Source organism: Cyanistes caeruleus, chromosome 27, assembly GCF_971803275.1.
Source record: "Cyanistes caeruleus chromosome 27, bCyaCae1.hap1.1, whole genome shotgun sequence".
Taxonomy (NCBI): Eukaryota; Metazoa; Chordata; class Aves; order Passeriformes; family Paridae; genus Cyanistes; species Cyanistes caeruleus.
Genome location: NC_141727.1, coordinates 4,273,049 through 4,294,523, shown reverse-complemented (window position 1 = coordinate 4,294,523; position 21,475 = coordinate 4,273,049). Strand labels below are relative to the sequence as shown.

Here is a 21,475-nt window from a genome sequence, read left to right as displayed (position 1 = left end):
TCTCGGCCCCGCCCCCCTCCCCGCCATCCCCCGCGCGCGCTGGGGGGACAAAGATGGCGGCCGCCATGGCGGCAGGGCTGGGCCGCGGGGCCCCGCGGCTCTGCTGGAAGGTGGGGCCGGGAGGAGCGCGGTGAGGGGAGCCGCGGGGCACGGCGGCGGGGAACGGCGGCGGGGCGGCGGGATGAGCGGTGTAGCGGTGAGGGGAGAGCGCGGAGGAGCCGCGGCGCGCGCCGGGCGTGAGGGGAGATGCGTGAAGGCGCTGGCGGTGCTGCGCTCACTCCGCGCTCTCCTCTCTGCTCTCCGCAGGCTGCGCAGTCCCTGCTCCGTCCCGGGGCGTGCTGTGTGGTGGTGCCGGTGAGGAGCAGGAGGAAGAGCCCGCGGGTGCCCGAGTGGGCCCGGGAGCTGAGCGGTGAGGAGCGGCAGAGGCGGCTCAAGGCCGCGGCTCCCATCTTCCCGGACGAGCGCATCGAGAGAACTTTCTACTTGGCGTGCACGGGTACGGCCAAACGGGGCCCTCAGCCCGGCCCGGGGATGGCGTGAGACACAGAATCAGCTGAAATCAGGCTGAATTCCTTCCCCTCAAGGGGGAGAGGCGTCCCTGATCTCCAGAGTTGTTGGTGCCTCCTGGTTGGTGTGGGGAAAGCCCCTCCAGTGCCAGCCCTGGGACTGTCCCAAGCTGCTCCCAGCACTGCCAGGGATCCACAGCTGCTCTGGGCGCCCTGTGCCACGGTCTGACCGCCCTCACAGCGAGGGATTTCTTCCCAAAATCCCTTCCCGAGTCCGTTTCTGTGTCTGTAAAGGGAGCAGTGCTGGCAGGATCTGAGAATTGGCATCATGGAATGGTTTGGGTGGGAAGGGACCTCACAGCCCATCCAGTTCCAGGTACAGGGAACACATCAGGGACACCTCCTCCTGTCCCAGGCTGCTCCAAACTGGCCTGGGACTCTTCCAGGGGTGGGGCAGCCACAGATTCCCTGGGAAATCCATTCCAGCCCCTCCCTGCTCTCACGGGAGGGATTCCTTCCCGATATCCCATCCAAACTTCAGTTTGGAGCCATTCCTTGTCCCTCTCCATCATCCCTGTTGGTTCCTGGAAGGTCACAGTTAGGTCTGTGCCTTCTCCAGGCTGATCAATCCCAATTTTCCCACCCTTTCCTCATGGGAAAATCCATCCCTCCATCCTCCCTCACCAAACCCAACCTGCTGCCATCCCAGCACAGAATCCCAGCCTTTTTTTGGGTTGGAAAGACCCCAAATCCCATGGGCAGGAACACCTCCCCCTATCCCAGGCTGCTCCTGCCTGGCCTGGGACTCTTCCAGGGATGGGGCAGCCACAGATTCCCTGGGAAATCCATTCCAGCCCTTCCCCACCCTCTCAGGGAGGAATTCCTCCCCGAAATCTTCTCTGAACTTCATTTGGAAGTGTTTTATCCCTGTTCCCTGGGCTGTGAGGGACGAGCAAGCACCTTTTCCGATTTCCCCTCTCCGTTCCCTGGGTTCTGAGCTGCTTTTCCCAATCCCAGCTGAAATCATGGATCCCTACGTCCCTCCTGAGGGCGATGCCCGCCTCACCTCGCTGTCCAAGGACGGGGTGAAGCAGCAGATGCAGAAGCTGAGGCAGACAGCGGCCTCCCAGCTGGCGTATGTACCCCTCATTAGTTAATTAGCTTCGTTAACCGCTCTCTCTCCTGCCCTCGGGGAGATTCTTCCCCTCAAATCCCCCCCAGGACACCTCCAGGCCACTCAGGACCCCTCAAAACTCCTCCCAAATCCCTCCAGTACCTCCCAGATCCCTTAAAACTCCCCCAAGACTCCCCAGATCCCCTCAAAATTTCCCCAGGACCCCCCAGAAACTTTAAAAATCACCCCAAATCCTTCCAGGATTGCTCAGATCCCCTCAAAACTCCTCCAAGACCCCCCAGATCTCCTCAAAACATCCCTAAGGCCCCCAAGGTCACCTCCAGACCACCCAGGACCCCCCCAAATCCCCTCAAAACTTCCCCAAACACCCCCAGCACCCCCTGTGACCCCCCTCATGTTCCCTCCAGGCCACCCAGGACCCTCCAAATCCTCTCAAAACTCCCCCAGGAGCCCCAAATCCCTTCAAAACTCCCCCAAACAAACCCAGGACCCCCTGTGATTCCCCCCATGTTCTCTCCAGGCCATTCAGGTCCCCTCAAAACTCCCCCAGCACCCCCCGAATCCCCTCAAAACTCCTCCAACCCCCCCTCAGGAGCCCCCCAGGATCTCCTGGCACCCCCCAGATCCCCTCATAACTCCCCCAAATCCCCCCCAGCACCCCTCAGGTCACATGGGAACCCCCAAAAATCCCCATAAAACTCCCCCAAATCCCCCCCCAGGACCCCCCAACATTCCCTGAAGTGCCCCCAGGACCCCTCAAGCCCCACCAAACCCCCTCTGTGAGTGGTTTGAATGATTCCTCTCTGCTTCTCTTCCCTTCCCCGCTGGGAATGGCCACACTGCACACTCCTAATTTTTTTCAGATTCTTTGGATTTGGCTCTTTTATGACCACCTGAGGGTTTTGTCTTAGCGGGGAGATCTCCAATCCTCAGCTGGTTAAAAGCTGGGATCGAATCCCGTAGGATCCAAACATCCAGGACAGCTCCAGTTTATTCTTTCCTTGATATTTTAATTCTTTTATTCCCACTTTTCCCCAGCCTGCGGAAGATCAAGGATCACGACCCGGATTTCAGCACCAAAACCTTCCCTGAGAAAGCCCAGGAGATTTTTATCGAGGCCCACAACTCCCTGGCAAAGTGAGGCCCCTTCCAGGATCCGTGTGGAGCTGCTCAGCTTTCCATGGAATCACGAAATTATGGGATGGTTTGGGCTTGGGAGGGACCTTAAATCCCATCCAGCGGGATGAGAAGGACAGAGAGGGAATCTCTGGATTCCTGGAAGTGTCTTAAGGCTGGACAGGGCTTGGGAAAGGGGGAATGTTGTGGGGAAAAGCAGGAATTTTGTGGGGAATAGGGGGAATTTTTGGGGAAAAAGGGGAATTTTGTGGGGGAAAGGAGGAATTTTCGGGGGGAAAGGAGGAATTTGTGGGGAAACTCTACTGTTTCCTTTGCAGCTTTAACAAGCAGAAGCTTCACTCCCTGGTGACCGAGCGCTGCTACCCTGTGAGTGCCTGGAATTTTGGGATGTTATATTTATTATAAAGTTGTATTATAATGTTGTATTGTAACGTTATAAGTTGTATTATAATATTATAATGATATATTATAATGATATAATGATATACTTTAATGATGTATTATAATATTATAATGATGTATTATAATATTATAATGATGTATTATAATATTATAATGACGTATTATAATATTATAATGATGTATTATTGTATTATAATGATGCATTATAGTATTATAATGAGGTATTATAATATTATAATGAGGCATTATAGTATTATAATGATGTATTATTGTATTATAATGTTGCATTATAATATTACAATGATGTATTATGAGGTATTACAGTATTATAATGAGGCATTATAATATTATAATGAGGTGTTATGATATTATAATGAGGTATTATAGTATTATAATGAGGTATCGTAATGTTATGAGGTATATTATAATGATGTATTATAATATTATAATGAGGTATTATAATGAATAACATAATATAGTATTATAATATAATAAATATACTATGCTTAATAATATTTTCAGATTTGTTAATTTAATAATTATTATTATTTAGTAACTTATATTTAATTATATAATATATGATATAATTATATACAATATAATAATATAATATGTATTATATAAAATATATAATAATATAATAAATATAATTTATTATTACTTTTAATATTATGTTTGATAATTTATTAATTAAAACATTTAATAATAAATAATAAATGAAACATTCACTATTTCCTCTCTGTCCCATTTAACGTGCGTCGGAGCCGATTTTGGCTAACGATTAAATCATTAAAATGAATTGTTTGGATGAATCCCTGTGTGTTTTCCCCTGGCAGGACATGGTGCGTGGGAACAGGTACAGAACCATCCGCTGGAGGTTCCTGGAGTCGCTGGAGCCGCCCAGGGTGGTGCACGTGCGCTGTGAGGGCGTCATGAACCGCGGCAACCTCTACGGGCAGGTGACGGTGAGGATGCACAGCCGGCAGGTGAGCCCTGGGAGAGGGACCTGGAATCCCACCATCATCCTCGTCCCCATCCTCGTCCCCATCCTCGTCCCCATCCTCGTCCCCATCCTCGTCCCCATCCTCGTCCCCATCCTCGTCCCCATCCTCGTCCCCATCCTCGTCCCCATCCTCGTCCCCATCCTCGTCCCCATCCTCGTCCCCATCCTCGTCCCCGCGTCCTCGTCCCCGCGTCCTCGTCCCCGCGTCCTCGTCCCTGCATCCTCGTCTTCATCCCATCCCCATCCTCGTCCCCATCCTCATCTTCATCCCATCCCCATCCTCGTCCCCATCCTCATCTTCATCCCATCCCCATCCTCGTCCCCATCCTCATCTTCATCCCATCCCCATCCTCGTCCCCATCCTCATCTTCATCCCATCCTTGTCCCCATCCTCATCTTCATCCCATCCCCATCCTCGTCCCCATCCTCATCTTCATCCCATCCCCATCCTCGTCCCCATCCTCGTCTTCATCCCATCCCCATCCTCGTCCTCATCCCCGTCCTCATCCCCATCCTTGTCCCCATCCCAATCCTCATCTTCATCCCATCCCTGTCCCTGTCCTCATCCCCATTCTCATCCCATCCTCATCCCCATCCTCATCTCATCCCCGTCCTCATCCTCATCCCCAGGGACACTTCCAGGGGTGGGGCAGCCACAGATTCCCTGGGAAATCCATTCCAGCCCCTCCCTGCTCTCACAGGAGGGATTCCTTCCCGATATCCCATCCAAACTTCAGTTTGGAGCCATTCCTTGTCCCTCTCCATCATCCCTGTCGGTTCCTGGAAGGTCACAGTTGGGTCTGTGCCTTCTCCAGGCTGATCAATCCCAATTTTCCCACCCTTTCCTCATGGGAAAATCCATCCCTCCATCCTCCCTCACCAAACCCAACCTGCTGCCATCCCAGCACAGAATCCCAGCCTTTTTTGGGTTGGAAAGACCCCAAATCCCATCCCATGGGCAGGAACACCTCCCCCTATCCCAGGTCACTCCAAACTCCATCCATCCTGGGATTTTTTTGGGATTTTTTTCCAGATTTTGGCCATCTATGACCGCTTTGGGCGGCTCATGTACGGCGGGGAGGAGATTCCCAAGGATGTCCTGGAATATGTGGTGTTTGAGAGGTACCTGGTGAATCCCTACGGAACGTGGAGGATGCACGGGAAGATCGTTCCGGAATGGGCCCCGCCCAAGGATCCCATCGTTAAGGTGGGAAAAGGCTGGGAAATTTCCCTGGGGGGAAAATTGGGATCCCTGGGGAGGAAAATTGGGATCCCTGGGTGAGGGAAATTGGGATCCCTGGGTGGGGAAAATTGGGATCCCTGGGTGAGGAAAATTGGGATCCCTGAGGGGGAAAATTTGGATCCCTGGAGAGGGAAATTGGGATCCCTGGGTGAGGAAAATTGGGATCCCTGGGTGGGGAAAATTGGGATCCCTGGGTGGGGAAAATTGGGATCCCTGGGTGAGGAAAATTGGGATCCCTGAGGGGGAAAATTGGGATCCCTGGGTGAGGGAAATTGGGATCCCTGGGTGAGGGAAATTGGGATCCCTGGGGAGGAAAATTGGAATTCCTGGGGAGGAAAATTGGGATCCCTGAGGGGGAAAATTGGGTGAGGAATTTTTTTCCCTTTTTTTCCCTTTCCAGAACCCTCTGCTCCCCTTTTTTCCTGCTGATTTTTGTCCCTTGCTTTTCCAGACGCTGATGATTCCCGCCCCAGCCCCGGATCCCTCACAGGAGCACGAAAAAGTGAAGTAGAAAGTTCTGGAATGTGGACAGCGACAGCAAAACCGGCTGGGAGGGGAGGACTGGGAGAAAATCCGGGATTGGGCTCCGGCCACTCCCAAATTTTTCCTCCAAGGAGCCAGAGGGGCTCGGGAGCGGGGTCTGGAGGAGCTCTGGGAGGAGCTGGGCTCTGTCCCAGAGGACTCGGTGTGCTGCAGCCTCACCCTGAGGATGAGGAGCCTCGGGAGCATCCATGGGCCGCCCTCTGTCCTGGAATTCCGTGGGAGAGCCCTTGGAATATTTGTCACCTCCATGGGAGGTGCCACAGACGTGCTGCTCGCTCATTAAAGCTTCACCTGTGGCTGTTGGCTCGAGTTCTTCCCCGTCTCTACTGATTCCCAAACTCCTTTTTTTTAAAAAAAAGACTTTAAATAAAGTTCTGTGCTCAGGTGGGTGCTGCCATTGCAAAAATTTCCACTGAGATTTCCCAAATTTCAGATTTTCTCGGTGCTGTGGGATTTCCAGCCGATAAAAATTCAATTTAATTTCACTTTTGATTGCTCAGTCCTGCTGTCACTGAGGGACTGGCACCATCCTGTGGACACGGTGACATCTGCAGCTCTCCCTGCTTTTCCAGCATTCCTGGCTGGGGAAAACACTCATTTTAATTTATTTTTTCACCCCCATGATTGGGAATAAACCCTTGAGGCTCCTTCTTTATCCCTGATCAGTTCAAAATCCCTGCTCACCCAAGAACAAACCCTTTTCTCCTTCTTCTTGTCCTGCTTTTTAACTCAGCTGCTTCCAGAGCGTGGGAGAGTTCAGGGAATTTTTATTTCTCCCTTCAGAGGGGTTTTTTTGGAGCTGTGGCTCCTTTTTTTTTGGGAGGGCAGGACCCGCTCTTTGTGCCGTGCTGGGAGAGGAGCCAGCCGTGGAATCCCTGCCGTGTCCTTTGGGATGTCACAATCCCTCTTTTCCTGGGGGGAAAAAAACCTTTTCGGGATGGAAAAGGGGATTTTTGGGGTGATCTCATGGAGGATCCAGTCCCTGCAGGGAAAGGTGGAGAGAAGGGATGGAGGGACACGGGGAATGGGGGGATCTTGGGAAGGAATTCCCTGCCTGGGATGGAATTCCCAGAGGAGCTGTGGCTGATCCATCCTTGGGAATGTTCCAGGCCAGGTTGGAGCAGCCTGGGACGGGGTGAGGTGGCCCTGGATGGGCTTTAAGGTCCCTTCCCTCCAACCCTGGGCTTCTGTGGGGCTCCCCAGCCCCAGAGAAAAGGAGATTTTGGGGTGGAATGTGGCTTTTTTGGGACATTGGCCTTTCCTTCCAGTCAGCCTCTCTCCAACCTGTGCCGCTCCATCCCTCCCCTGCTGGATTTCCTCTCCAGCCCCTTCCCTGGGGAGATCCCGGCTCACAGTGAGCCTCTCCGAGCACACTCCGTAGGTAATTGCGTTTATTTCCTGTATTTACACAAAATTACACAACCGGGACCCCCCAACACAACAGCGGGGCTGGGCAGGGGGAGCAGCCTCCAGCTCCGGCCTGACAGGACCAGGGGGTGGATGATGGATGGATGGATGATGGATGGATGGATGATGGATGGATGTTGGATGATGGATCCATGGATGGATGATGGATGGATGGATGGATGGATCCATGGATGGATGGATGGATGGATGGATGATGGATGGATCCATGGATGGATGGATGGATGGATGATGGATGGATCCATGGATGGATGGATGGATGATGGATGATGGATGGATCCATGGATGGATGGATCATGGATGGATTCATGGATGGGTGGATGGATGGATGGATGGTGGATGGATCCAGGGATGGGTGGATGATGGACAGATGATGGATGAATGGAATCCATGGATGGATGGATCCATGGAGGGATGGCTCCATAGAACCATGAATGGATGGATGGATGATGGATGGATGGATGGATGATGGATGGATCCCTGGATGATGGATGGATCCGTGGATGGGTGGATGATGGATGGATGGATGGATCCATGGGAGGATGGACCCACTGCTGCTGGGATCCGCTCACACCCCACCCCCATCCCGGGAGCTCCCCCCAGCTCTGCCCTGCCCGGGGCAGCTCCGGGACGGCTCCGCGCTCTCCTCCTCCCACGGACACACCTCGGAGCTTTTCCTCGTGTCTGAGCCAGGCTCTGTGCTCTCCTCCTCCCACGGACACACCTCGGAGCTTTTCCTCGTGTCCGAGCCGGGCTCTGTGCTCTCCTCCTCCCACGGACACACCTCGGAGCTTTTCCTCGTGTCCGAGCCGGGCCTGGCAGGCGCTGGAGCCTCTCCAGCTTCCCAAGGACAAACCTCGGCCAGGCCAGTGCCGGGGCTGGAGCTGCTGCCCACCCCTGGGTGCTGCACGCCGGGCAGGAGCCGGCACAGGGGCCTGTGCTCGGCTTCCCTGCGGGATCTGCCCCTGGAATTTTCCACAAGTGTTGCAGACACGGCGCTGGCTCCTGCCTGTCCCATCCCTGCTGGGGAATCTCTGTGGGCTCCCCGTGGCTGGGAGATTTCCTCCTCTGACCCCACAGGCTCTGCTGCTTCCCAAGGACAGATTTCAGATTTCCTGCTCTCTGTGCTGTCGGATTTTTTGGATGGCTCCTTCCCCACTGCAGTTTCCAGGGAGAGCTCCTCCGTGTCCGGGCTCTCCCATGGACAGACGGACACTCGGTCTCTGCTCCCCTTCTCCAGAGCTTTGGAGGCTCCTCTTGGTGGGATTTTCTCCTTTCCTGGAGCTGTTCCCTTCTCCAGCTGAGGCTCAGCCACTTCCCAGGGACAGATCTCGGCTTTGTCACTGGATTTAGAGTCCTGAGTCTCCCATGGACAGATCGATTCCCTCTCTCTGCTCCCCTTCTCCAGAGCTTTAGAGACTTGTTTTCCTGGGGCTTTCTCCTTTCCCGGAGCTGTTCCTTTTTCCATCTGAGGTTCAGCCGCTTCCCAAGGACAGATCTCAGCTTTGTCACTGGATTCAACCTCCCAGGGACAGATCTCTGCCTTCTCTGAGCCCTGGGATTTCCCTGGAGGTGCTTTGGGCATCGCTGAGCTCCTGGTGTGGGGTTTGGCCGGAGGCTGCTCCGTGTCCGGGCTCTCCCATGGACAGACGGACACTCGGTCTCTGCTCCCCTTCTCCAGAGCTTTGGAGGCTTCTTTTAGTGGGATTTTCTCCTTTCCCGGGGCTGTTCCCTTCTCCAGCTGAGGCTCAGCCACCTCCCAAGGACAGATCTCAGCTTTGTCACTGGATTCAACCTCCCAGGGACAGATCTCTGCCTTCTCTGAGCTCTGGGATTTCCCTGGAGCTGCCTTGGGCACTGCTGAGCTCCTGGTGCTGGATTTGGCCGGAGGCTGCTCCGTGTCTGGGCTCTCCCAGGGACAGATCGATTCCCTCTCTCTGCTCCCCTTCTCCAGAGCATTTGTGGCTTGTTTTCCTGGGACTTTCTCCTTTCTCGGGGCTGTTCCCTTCTCCAGCTGAGGTTCAGCCACCTCCCAGGGGCAGATCTCGGCTTTGTCACTGGATTTAGAGTCCTGAGTCTCCCAGGGACAGATCTCAGCTTTGTCACTGGATTTAGAGTCCTGAGTCTCCCAGGGACAGACGGACACTCGGTCTCTGCTGTCCAGGGATCTCTCCGGGCTGGCCAGCGCTGCCTGGCGCGTGATGCGCTTGTCCCCCTTGGAGCCCCCAGCAGGGACCTGCTTTGGCTGCTGGGAGGGAGGCTCTGACACTTCCCAGGGACAGATCTCGGCTTTGTCACTGGATTTAGAGTCCTGAGTCTCCCAGGGACAGATCTCAGCTTTGTCACTGGATTCAACCTCCCAGGGACAGATCTCTGCCTTCTCGGAGCTCTGAGATGTCTCTGGAGCTGCCTTGGGCACTGCTGAGCTTCTGGTGCTGGATTTGGCCGGAGGCTGCTCCGTGTCCGGGCTCTCCCAAGGACAGATCGATTCCCTCTCCCTGCTCCCCTTCTCCAGAGCTTTTGTGGCTTGTTTTCCTGGGAGTTTCTCCTTTCCTGGAGCTGTTCCCTTCTCCAGCTGAGGCTCAGCCACTTCCCAGGGACAGATCTTGGCTTTGTCACTGGATTTAGAGTCCTGAGACTCCCAGGGACAGATCTCAGCTTTGTCACTGGATTCAACCTCCCAGGGACAGATCTCTGCCTTCTCAGAGCTCTGGGATTTCCCTGGAGGTGCTTTGGGCACTGCTGAGCTCCCAGTGCGGGGTTTGGCCGGAGGCTGCTCGGTGTCCGGGCTCTCCCATGGACAGATGGACACTCGATCTCTGCTCCCCTTCTCCAGAGCTTTGGAGGCTTCTTTTAGTGGGATTTTCTCTTTTCCTGGAGCTGTTCCCTTCTCCAGCTGAGGCTCAGCCGTTTCCCAGGGACAGATCTCGGCTTTGTCACTGGATTTAGAGTCCTGAGTCTCCCAAGGACAGATCGATTCCCTCTCTCTGCTCCCCTTCTCCCGAGCTTTAGAGACTTGTTTTCCTGGGAGTTTCTCCTTTACTGGAGCTGTTCCCTTCTCCAGCTGAGGCTCAGCCGCTTCCCAGGGACAGATCTCAGCTTTGTCACTGGATTCAACCTCCCAGGGACAGATCTCTGCCTTCTCGGAGCTCTGGGATTTCCCTGAAGGAGATTTAGGCAGGGCTTTGGCTGGGGGCTGCTTTCCTTTTTCTGGCGCTCTGGATCCCACTTTTTCCTCCCCCTTGGAAGTGCCACTCGTGTCCTGCCTCAATCTCTCTTTCCCCGACGGAGCTGCTGCCTGTTCCCACGGGCAGATCTCTGTTTTTGGGCTCGGCTCATCCTCCACCTCCCAGGGACAGACGTTCGCCTTTTTGCTCTCCGTGGTTCCAGCCCGCTGGGATGAGGGTTTGGCTGGAGCTGGGGGTTTTCCTGCGAGCCCTATCCCAGGCTGTTCCACACCTTTTTTGGGGGATCCCTGCCCCTCCTGCTCGGGCGGAGCCCCTCTGTGTCCCAGGGGCAGATTTCTGCTCGGACACTCCTTCCCTGCTCCCGGCTCTCCCACGGGCACACCTCAGCCCTGCTGCCCTCCGCTCGCTCCGGGGCGGCTTTCGGCACTTCGGGTGGTTTTTCCATGCCCGGAGAGGGCTGAGAATCCCCCTCACTGCCCTTCCCAGGGCAGATTCCTGCTTTGGAGCTGGAATCTCCCCGCGTTCCCCCAGGACTGAGCTCTCCCTGCGCGCTCCCGGCCCCGCTCCAGCTCCTTCCAGGCTCGGGCTGGCTGCTCCCCTTTTCCAGCGCCTTCTCCGGGCTCTCTGGGACCCCCCCGTCCTCCCGGGGAGCGATCGCCTCCTGGCGCAGCAGGGCTCCCCTTCCTGCCGGGATTCCGAGCGCTCCGGGCGGACAAACCCCAGCCCGCGGCTTGGTGCCCGCCGCGCCCCGCACGCTGCCGGGGGAGAGCCGGGCTCCGCTCGGGGTGCGCTCCGCAGGCGGCTGCTCCTCCTCAGGGTGGTCCCGGGGCTGGACCGATCTGCTGGTCCCCTGCAGCTGTTCAAGTGTCCCTTTCTCCGCTGTGAGCCCGGGACCGTCCTGCCCCAGATCCGCTGCGGGAGCCTCGTCCCCTTCCTGGGGCTGTGTCACCTCCGGGGGACATCCAGCTCCTTGCTGGCCAGCGCTGGGTGGCTCCAGACCCCCAGCAGGACCCGCGTCCCCTCGGGCAGCGCTGGGCTCCTCCGCCGCTTTGTCCCCGTGGCCTGTCCCCGGGGCCAGGCTGTCCCATTGTCCCCCTGTCCCGCTGTCCCCCCAGTCCGCGGCTTCCCCGGGGGTGGCGGCGTTGTTGTTGTGCTGGAGGGCGGGGACCTCGAGGCTCTGCCCGCTCCTCTCGGGGCTTTTGGCAGCGGGCTCCGGGCTGACCCCCCCGAGGGACGCGGCCGAGGCCTCTGCCAGGCCGGACTTCTCCCTCCTGCTGCTCCCCCTCTTCCTGAGGCTCCCCTCGCTTTTCCCTTTCAGGATGCTCTTCCCCCTGGAGCGGTTGAGGGCTTTGATGGCGAGTCCCAGGCTCCGGAAACTCTTCTGGGGGGGCGCTTTGGGGCCGGGGGTGGTGGCCTCTGTGTCACCGGGGGTCCCGGACTCTGCTGCCTCGGCCGCTTTTTGTTTCCTGCTCAGGATCTCGTCCTGGACCAGCTCCCAGGGACAGATGTGTGCCGAGGTGGCGGTCGGGGTCAGCAGCCTGCCCTTCCCTGCCCCTGGTGGGGCCGCGCGCTCCGGATCGTCCCCAGCTGTCCCCTGCGCCCCTCCCGCCTGTGCCGGGGGCCCCGGGGGTGGCTCCGGACCTTCCCCGAGCGTCCCCGAGCGCTGCAGGCTCTGGTAGCGGACGGGGGGCGGAGGGGGGGTTTTCTTCACCGTCACCCTCACCCTCCTGGGCGGGTGGGCGCCGTCAACGCTGACGCTTTTGAGGGGCGCGTAGGTGACACGTTTGTGTCCCCTGGCATCGCCCAGCGGGGCCGCGTCCTCCTGCGGGCCCCTCTCGCCGGGGCTCTGCGGGGTCGCGGTGCCGCCGGGGACCCTCGGGGCGGGCTCCGAGAGGTGGCGGCTGCCGGGCCACTGCTGCCGGGCGTCCCTGCGGGCGGCCAGCAGCGCCACTTCCCGAGCCCCGGCGACAACGCTCTGCGACTTCTGCAAGGGCGGAGCGCGGCCCGGGGGTGGCTGCCGGTGCCCCGCCAGGTTTTGGGCGCTGGCCGATTTGCACAGCAGCGGGGCGGCGTCCAGCGAGTCGCTGTCCGACTGCTCCGGGTCCGGCACCGCCGCCGCCGGAGGCTCCTGGGGCGGGCTGGGGGTGCGCGACCCTCGGCGGGGCGGCCGCGGGGGCCCCTCGGAGCTGCGGGATTTGCGCAGGGCTGAGGAGCGGCGCCGGGAGCTTTCGTCCCGCATCCTCAGGCCGGTCCCGCCGGCATCCGCGAGCCGCTTGGCCGAGGAGCTGCGGCGGGCCAGGGTCCCCGGGCGGTCCCCGGAGCTGCTGCGGCGGGACAGGGTCCCCGGGCGGTCCCCGGAGCTGCTGCGGCGGGCCAGGGTCCCCGGGCGGTCCCCGGAGCTGCTGCGGCGGGCCAGGGTCCCCGGGCGGTCCCCGGAGCTGCTGCGGCGGGACAGGGTCCCCGGGCGGTCCCCGGAGCTGCTGCGGCGGGACAGGGTCCCCGGGCGGTCCCCGGAGCTGCTGCGGCGGGACAGGGTCCCCGGGCGGTCCCCGGAGCTGCTGCGGCGGGACAGGGTCCCCGGGCGGTCCCCGGAGCTGCTGCGGCGGGACAGGGTCCCCGGGCGGTCCCCGGAGCTGCTGCGGCTCTCGGCCAGCTCGGTCCCGCTCCGGCGAAGGATGGAGCGGACCAGGCTGCGGCGGGAGCTGCGTTTCTTGGCCAGGTGCGGGTTGTTGGTCGCCATCCTCCACGTCTTGTGCACCTCCAGCTGCCGGTAAAGCTTCTTCAGCTCCTCCTGCGCCGCGGGAGGGGACGCGGCAGAGAAAAGGGAGAGAGGAGAGCGCCTACAGCGGGGGATGCGGCCGGGACAGCCCCGCCGAGCCCCGGGTTGTCCCCGTGTCCCCAAAGCCCTCCTCGCTGCCCTGAGGACGCAGCGGGGTTTGCCCACCCGCCTGGGGTCACCCTGCAGCCCCTCGTCCCCTCCCTCTGCTTTGCGTCAGGAAAAGATTGCGAAAGGCACCTCTTACTCTGCACAGCTAGCGTCAAAAGAAGGTCCTGAGTGTGCCACCCACCCGAATGTCATCGGGGTCGAGACTGTGCTCGCTCCAGGCGGACGCGATGCTGCTGTTCATGCAGGAGCCCGAGTGCCGCATGTCCAGCTCGTCCTCGTACACCTCGGCCGTGATCTCCTCCCGCAGCGGCGAGCCCGTGTGCAGGAACTGCGCGGGGACACGCAGGGCAGTCACCCGCGGGTCCTGTCCCAGCTCCCCGAGACTCTGGGGTGAGTGTTAGTGATGGAATGGTGGAGTTGTTGAGGCTGGAAAAGCTCTCCGAGGTCAGCGAGCTCAGCTCTTCCCCCAGCGCTGCCCCACGTCCCCAGGCGCCGCATCCGCAGCCCTCGAGAGCTTCCAGGGGTGGGGACTCCACTTGTTCCAGTGCTTTCCATGAGAAATTTCCCCAACATCCAACCCAAACCTCCCCTGGCCCAGCCTGAGGCCGTTCCCTCTCCTGTCCCCGTTCCCTGGGAGCACAGCCCGACCCCCCCTCGCTGTCCCCTCCTGTCAGGGACTTGTGCAGAGCCAGAATGTTCCAGAGCTTCTTCTGGCTGAGCTCCCCCTGAGCCTCCTCTGGCGCTCCAGCCCCTTCCCCAGCTCCGCTCCTTCCCTGGAATACCTTGGGAATGAAGAGCAGGGCCAGGGTCATGGTGATGGTGCCGTGGGTGTGAGCGAAGAAGAGCAGCAGAGTCCAGTCCGGGTGCAGCGAGGGGACAATCAGGAACCTGGAAGGGACCAGGGGGGCAGTGCCAGCCCCCTCCCCACCCGGCCACCCGCACCCTCCCCACCGCGGGGATCCCGAGCACTTTCCTTTGGAGATCCCAAACCCTTCCCGGCTCGGGATGGTTCCTGAGCATCCCGTGGGGTGGGAACTTGGGTTCCCGGCCTTACCTGACGGCGTGGAAGGCGGCGGAGACCATGAGCTCGTTGTGGAGGGCGATGCCCAGGTAGCGGGGCTCGTGGAAGGCCGAGGGCACGGCGCGCGTGGCGTAGCACAGGAAGCTGCCCCACAGCAGCAGCAGCATCTCGGCTGTGGGGCAGAGCAGGACAGAGCCTCAGCACCACACACAGCCCCCCCCCCGGCAGCTTTTTGGGGGGCTCAGCTGCTGCCCAGCACCCCCGTGATGTCGGAATGTGCCGGGTCACAGCCGGGTCGGGAGCGTCCCCCAGCACTTCCCAAAATTTGGGATTCAACGCCTGAGCCAGGGGATGCTCAGGGGGGAGAGGCAGCTGGGACACCCCCAACCCTCCTTGAGACCTCCAGGAGGATTGGAGGGACTAAATGGGAATGAAAACCCCTCATTTATGGGATGGGGTCCTGGGGCTGTGGGGACCCCCAGGTCCTTGAAACTTCCAGGTGGATTAAATGGACAAGGGAGTGAAAATGATGGGATGGGATCCTGGGGCTGAGGGGACCCCCAGGTCCTTGCAGCTTTCAGGAAGATTAAATGGACAAGGGAATGAAAGCCCCTCCTTTATGGGATGGAATCCTGGGACCATGAGGACCCCCAGGTCCTTGCAGCTTCCTGGTGGATTAAATGGACAAGGGAATGAAAGCCCCTCCTTTATGGGATGGGATCCTGGGGCTGTGGGACCCCCAGGTCCTTGCAGCTTTCAGGAAGATTAAATGGACAAGGGAGTGAAAATGATGGAATGGGGTCTCAGGGCTGGTCCTTGCAGCTTCCTGGTGGATTAAATGGACAAGGGAATGAAAGCCCCTCCTTTATGGGATGGGATCCTGGGGCTGTGGGACCCCCAGGTCCTTGCAGCTTTCAGGAAGATGAAATGGATAAGAGAGTGAAAGCCCCACATTTGGGGGTGGGGTTCCGGGGCCGTGGGGACCCCCAGGACACATTGGGGGCTGCTCTCACCGATGACCATCATGTAATCCCAGCAGTCGTGGCCGCAGATGGAGAAGTGGAGGCCGCGGGTGGTCTGGGCACGGATGACCAGCGGGATGTTCTTGCGGGCGTTCTCCAGCATGCCGATGGTCCAGGCGGCCAGGAACCACAGCACCAGGAGCAGGATGGGCGCCAGCAGCCGCAGCACCCGCCCGCTCGACACGTAGGGAGCGCGCTGGGCCGTGCGGGACAGGAACACCTTCAGCACCCTGCCAAGGGGCGTGGAGGGTGAGACCCCTGCCCATCTCAGTGAGACCCTCACACTGAGACCCCTGCCCATCCCACTGAGACCCCTGCACTGAGACCCCTGCCCGTCCCACTGAGACCCCTGCCTGTCCCACTGAGACCCTCACACTGAGACCCCTGCCCATCCCACTGAGCCCCTCACACTGAGACCCCTGCCCATCCCACTGAGATCCCTGCCTGTCCCACTGAGACCCTCACACTGAGCCCCCTGCCCGTCCCACTGAGACCCTCTCACTGAGACCCCTGCCCGTCCCACTGAGACCCTCACACTGAGACCCCTGCCCGTCCCACTGAGACCCTCACACTGAGACCCCCACCTGTCCCACTGAGACCCCCGGCTACCCCAGTGAGTCACCCAGATACCCCAGTGACCCCCTAGCCCATCCCAGTGAGCCCCCAGCCCATCCCACTGAGCCCCCAGCCCATCCCAGTGAGCCCCCTGCCCATCCCAGTGAGCCCCCAGCCCATCCCAGTGAGCCCCCAGCCCATCCCAGTGAGCCCCCAGCCCATCCCACCAAGCCCCCAGCCCATCCCACCAAGCCCCCAGCCCATCCCAGTGAGCCCCCTGCCCCGTGTGGGCTCTGGGTGTCCTGACCCCCCTGCCCTCCCCACTTTGGGGGTCCTTAGCACCCAGACCCTTCCCTCAGTGGGGGTCCCGAGCCCCCAGCTACCTGTAGAGCTTGAGGGTGATGGTGCCGTAGACGATGGCGAAGCCGAGCATCCTCACCCAGCGCAGGATGATGCAGCGGAAGATGCTCGGCTTGAAGTACATGATGAAGACCTGGAGCGGCGGGAGAGAGGGATCTCGGGCTGGATCCCGGCTGCCACAGCCTCGGGAAGCACCAGCTTTCCAGGCCAGCCCCGTGCCACCCTCCCCCGTGACCCTGCAGCACCCGCTGCAGCTCCTGCGGGAGGGGAGAGGGGATTTGGGCAGGGATTAATTCCCGCAGCCAGCGGGAGAAAAGGGATTTGGTTTTCTGAGAAGGTTTATACGGGCAGCCCCCAGGGACCGTGCCAGCAAAATTAACAATTAGGTGGAGCCGTGGCCGTGCCCTGCTTGGGGCAGCTCCATCCTGGAAACCCTTCCCAGCCCTGGGGACAGCTGGGACACTCACGGGGAAGTAGAGGAGGAGGGACCCGAAGAGGATGGTCTCCAGCAGGATGATTCCAGACGTCCGGATCCTCTGCAGGGATAGAACTGTGAGGGTGCAGCCTCGGGGGGATGCCGGGGTTTGGGGGGGACACGGGGACACCTTGCCTTGCTCCGTCGGAAGTGGTAGGACACGAGCATGCTGAGGAAGATGGCCAGCATGCAGCAGGCCTGGCACGACAGCACCGCTGCCCGCAGCACCTGGTCCTCCTGGATCAGGCAGGGAGTGTCGTCCTCACAGGTGGCACAGCCCGGGCGGCACGGCTGGCACCCCAGGCGGGACCCCCCCTCTGTCCCCGCCACACCTGGGGACAGAGCGATGGGTGGGTGGGATCAGAACATCTGGGTGGGATCTGCACATCTGGGTGGGATCAGAACATCCCGAGTGGGATCAGAACATCTCAGGTGGGAACAGCACATCTGGGTGGGATCAGAACATCTGGGTGGGATCTGCACATCTGGGTGGGATCTGCACATCTGGGTGGGATCAGAACATCCCGAGTGGGATCAGAACATCTCAGGTGGGAACAGCACATCTGGGTGGGATCAGAACATCTGGGTGGGATCAGAACATCTCAGGTGGGATCAGAACATCTCGGGTGGGATCTGCACATCTGGGTGGGATCTGCACATCTGGGTGGGATCTGCACATCTGGGTGGGAACAGCACATTCCAGGTGGGATCAGCACATCTCAGGGCACCCCCCACACCAGGACACGTGCCCTGTGTCCCCAAAGCCCCCCAGCCCTGGCCCCCACTGCTGTGTCCGTGTGGGGACAATGGGGACAATGGGGACAGTGGGGACCTACCTGCCCAGGCACCGCTGGCCACTCCGCCGGCCCCATAAAAACCCGGCTTGCACCTGCACAGGTACCTCCCGAGGACGAAGCCGCGGCTCTCCTGGGGGACACACTGAAGGAGACAGCCTGAGACACGTCCCCCACGCCCTGCCACCCCCCCCCGTCCCCAAATCCCCCCGCCCCGGGGGCTCCAGCAGCCCCCAGCTCAGGGACACCTGACCCCACACCATCCTCCCCCACGGCCGTGAGGAATCAGTGGTTAAACATTTCAGAATTAAAAGCCAAAGCTTGGCCCCAAATCCCTCCCTAAAACCTAAATGGACACCTAATGCAGCCGAGCGCCCTAATCCTGCCCGGCCGTGACGGCAGCCCCGGCCCGGGCCCCGCTCCCTAATCCCCCGCATCCAGCCCCGAGCGGGCCCCGAGCGCTCCCGGGCATTGTTGTTCCCTGGAGGGATGCCCGGAGCACGGCCCGACCCTCCGCAAGGCATCGCTGCGCAGGAAACAGGAGCTGGCGACGCCTTTCCCTCCTGGGAACAGCTCTGGATGGGACCCCCGAGGTTGGGGGGCTGCGGGGTTCGCCCTGCCTGGGGGTGCCAAGCCCCCCTCGGGCTCCGCTGTGTCGCCCCCCGGGGTGGGGTGATGCTGTCCCCGCTGTCCCCGCCGTCCCCGCGGTGGCCGGGCAGGGAGCAGCCGGGTCACACGGCGGTGGGGAGGGAAGATTTGCACAATAAACCTCTCGCCGCGGTGCGGGAGCAGCTGAGCGAAGCAGATGGATCGGGAGAGAGGATAAAGCCGAGGCCGGAGGGAGGGACGCGGGGCCCGGGGGGTGGCTGGCTGCGGGGTACCCCGGTCCTGGCGGGGTGCGGGGTGCCCGGGGCCGGTACCTGGCTGCTGTTGAGGTCACAGCGATGCGTGTCCGAGAACCAGCCCGGCCCGCTGGAGCACTGGTCGATGGCCACATCCCGCAGCTCCACGTCCACCCGCACGACCCCCCTGTGACCAGGGACGGGGTCAGCGCAGGGGGTGGCGTGGGGCATCCCTGTCCCCCAATCCTCCCAGTGCCCCCCACCCGAGCCCCAGCGCTGCCTCTGGGCCAGCCGCGGTGGAGCTGGGGCACGGGTGGGGACAATGACAGCGGTCAGCGATGTCCCCAGAGCCCCGGACAGGGGACAGCTGTCCCTCGGAGCCGTGTCTGGGCTGGCTGGAGCCGGGGCAGGGGCAGAGGCAGCAGCTCCTGGGTGTGAATTCCCTCGAGAGGGGTTTTAATGCAACCCATCGGGAAATGGGGGCCGCCGGGGCGCCCCCCGCGTGCCCCGCGGGACCAGCGCTGTCCCCTGGGGTCTCCAAAGGGGACACGGATTTCCCCTTGGAAACGGGGCCGTGTCCCCGCTCCGGGACTCCTGCCCTCCCCAGCGCCTCCCTCTGTGGCTCCTCGCGCAGTGGGGACCCCCCCAGTCCCGGGGACACCCCCAGCTCCCAGGAGGGGTCCCCGCCCGGCTCACCCACCCCCAGCGCGGCAGGGTCAGGGGGGTGGCAGCGCAACGTGGGCAGCACAGGGGACACCGAGAGGGGACAGGGATCACCCCCGTGCCTGGAGCTGGCACACGCAGGGGGACACGGGCAGGGCGCTGGGGACACCCCGGGCTGGGTGACACCTCCAGCTGCACCCCCATCACCCCCACACAGCCCCCCCAAACCCCTCCGGGCTCCGCTTACTTGAACTCGGGGCTGAGGTCCGGCTTGAGCCCGTAGAAGGCGGAGGAGAGCGTGACGGCCCAGGCGGGCAGGAACCGGCCCTCGCGGCACTCCAGGAACGGCGGGGACCAGCGCACGTGGCCCGGGTCCCCCACGTAGCTGTCCCCCCGCTGCCACTTGGGGGTCTCCAGGCTGCGCAGGTCATTGCTGAGCACCCGCTTGCGCAGCGCCGGCGCCCGCTGCGATTTGAGGGCGTTGAACCACTCGTTGTCCCAGCTGAGGTTGCCCAGGCTGGGAGCGGCGTTGGAGACGTCCTGCAGCAGGATCTGACCGTCCCCCTTGGTGGCCTGCAGCATCAGCCGGGGCTTGGGGGCCAGCGGGTGGGCGTCGAGGGCCAGCACCGCCCTGCGCACCCACGGGTGCCCCTCGGCCAGGCTGCGGACCAGCGCCTGGTACCACTCCACGTCCTCGGCCACGCTGGCCTCGCGGATGTCGTTGGTCTGGAAGAGCATGTTGAGGAAGTTGGCGGCGTGGGCCAGCGCCTCGGGGGCGGCTCGCAGGGCTGCCCGCAGCGCCGGGGGGGGCCCGGCCCCGGGGGCTCCGGTCGCCACCGCCCCGCTGCAGTTGGCCCGGGCCAAGCGCTCGGCATCGCCCGTGCGCAGGAACGCCAGCGCTGCCGCCGAGCCCTCGCTGCCCCCCGCCGCTGCCGGCTCCAGGGTGGGCGGCCAGGAGGATGAGGGGGCCGGGGCCCATCCCGCCGGCCGCGGGGGTCTCTCCTGCGGGCGCTGCCCCGCCGTGAGCGCGGCGATCTGCGCCAGCACCGCGTGGAAGCAGCAGAGCAGCGGCCACCGGCACGGCCCCATGGCTCAGCGGAGCCCCCCGGCCCCCGGCGGCCCCCCCGGCCGGCCCGGGGGGCGCATGGCGGGCGGGGACCCCCGAGCTGCCCGGAGCCGGCCCCGCGCTCTGCCGCTCCTTCTTCTCCCTCGGCGATGCCGGAGCAGACGTCACCGGCTCCAAACCGTGTTCAGCGGCTGGCGCTGCCCGGAGCCCCCCCGCCCGCCCCCGCGCTCCCGCTCGGGCCGCAGCGCTGCCCGGAGCCCCCCGCTCTGAGCCCCGTGAGGACCCCGCACCCCGAGGGGACCCCGCGCTCCGGCCCCTCGGGCCGGCCGTGATGCAAGCGCATCCCGATGGGAAGCCATGGCAACGGCAACGGGAATTTTCCTGCCCGTATCCCCCTCCCCGCGGGCCCGCGGCAGCCGGGGGGACCGGGGGGTCCGCGGGGTCCCCGTTATGGTCCCGGGATCCAACCCCGCACTGCCCGGCCGTGGGGTGGGAACGGGGGGTGGCATCCACGGGGGGTGTCCCTGTGGGGCTGGGGGTGGTGGGTGGGGGGCAAGAGGAGGATCTGAAGCCCACCCCCGACGTGTGATGTCCCGCGCAGCAGACCCGGGGTGCAGAGGGGAAACTGAGGCACGGGAGGGTGCTCACTTCCCTTGCTGCAGCCTCAAGCAACGATGACCTTCCTCAGCCCCAGCCCGCGGGGGAGCGTGGGGAGAGCCGGTCCCCGTCCGCTCCGCTCCGCTTGGGACGCGCTGCCCGCCAGAACCGGGCAAGAACCGCGCAGGGCTGGCGGCACGCAGCGCCGCCTGCCCGTGCCTCAGTTTCCCCCACCGCATCCCCCGGTCCCGGAGCGGGGGATGAGTCCGGTGGGTCACGGCTGGAGCTGCGTGCCCGGGAGCCCTCGCTGCCCTCCGGCCCCACCATCCGTGACCCCCCCCGTCCCGTGGCTGCCGGGACCGCCGGTGGGTGCCGGGGTTCGGAACCGGCCCCGCCCGTGGGTACTGAGGGCTCGGAGCGGCTCCCGGTGCTCGGAGCAGGTCCCTCCCTGGGTACCGGAGCCACCCGTGGGTGCCGGTGCCGCCGGTGGGGGCTCGGAGCGGCTCCCGGTGCTCGGTGCGCGTCCCCGCGGCCCCTCCACGTGCGGTCGGGGGGGGCTCGGGGGCGCGGCCTCCGCACCGGGGCGGGACCAAACCCACCGGGAGAGGCGG

The 21,475-nt window shown here is 61.8% G+C and overlaps 2 protein-coding genes across 3 annotated transcripts; one reads left to right on the top strand and one right to left on the bottom strand.

Annotated features, from left to right (window-relative positions):
• On the top strand, window positions 1-6,375 carry MRPL45 (mitochondrial ribosomal protein L45). 2 transcript variants are annotated; one of them, XM_086864455.1, is made up of 8 exons: window positions 1-110; window positions 307-496; window positions 1,524-1,641; window positions 2,680-2,778; window positions 3,096-3,144; window positions 4,017-4,166; window positions 5,217-5,390; window positions 5,878-6,375. In XM_086864455.1, the coding sequence occupies exons 1-8, from the start codon at window positions 54-56 to the stop codon at window positions 5,935-5,937; spliced, it is 897 nt and encodes a 298-aa protein (XP_086720581.1). In that variant the 5' UTR covers window positions 1-53; the 3' UTR covers window positions 5,938-6,375. The 2 variants fall into 2 exon arrangements, with proteins under 2 accessions (XP_086720581.1, XP_086720582.1); XM_086864456.1 differs by lacking the exon at window positions 1-110 and adding an exon at window positions 155-196.
• A 971-nt stretch (window positions 6,376-7,346) lies between these two features.
• On the bottom strand, window positions 7,347-20,304 carry GPR179 (G protein-coupled receptor 179). The gene is given in 13 exon segments (XM_086864457.1): window positions 7,347-10,892; window positions 10,895-12,930; window positions 13,234-13,373; window positions 13,651-13,797; window positions 14,252-14,357; window positions 14,524-14,662; window positions 15,504-15,742; window positions 16,451-16,560; window positions 16,895-16,963; window positions 17,038-17,234; window positions 17,739-17,841; window positions 18,617-18,725; window positions 19,449-20,304. Coding segments are annotated over 13 exon segments (7,167 nt in total). The 5' UTR covers window positions 20,291-20,304; the 3' UTR covers window positions 7,347-7,962.
• Window positions 20,305-21,475: the final 1,171 nt, after the last annotated feature.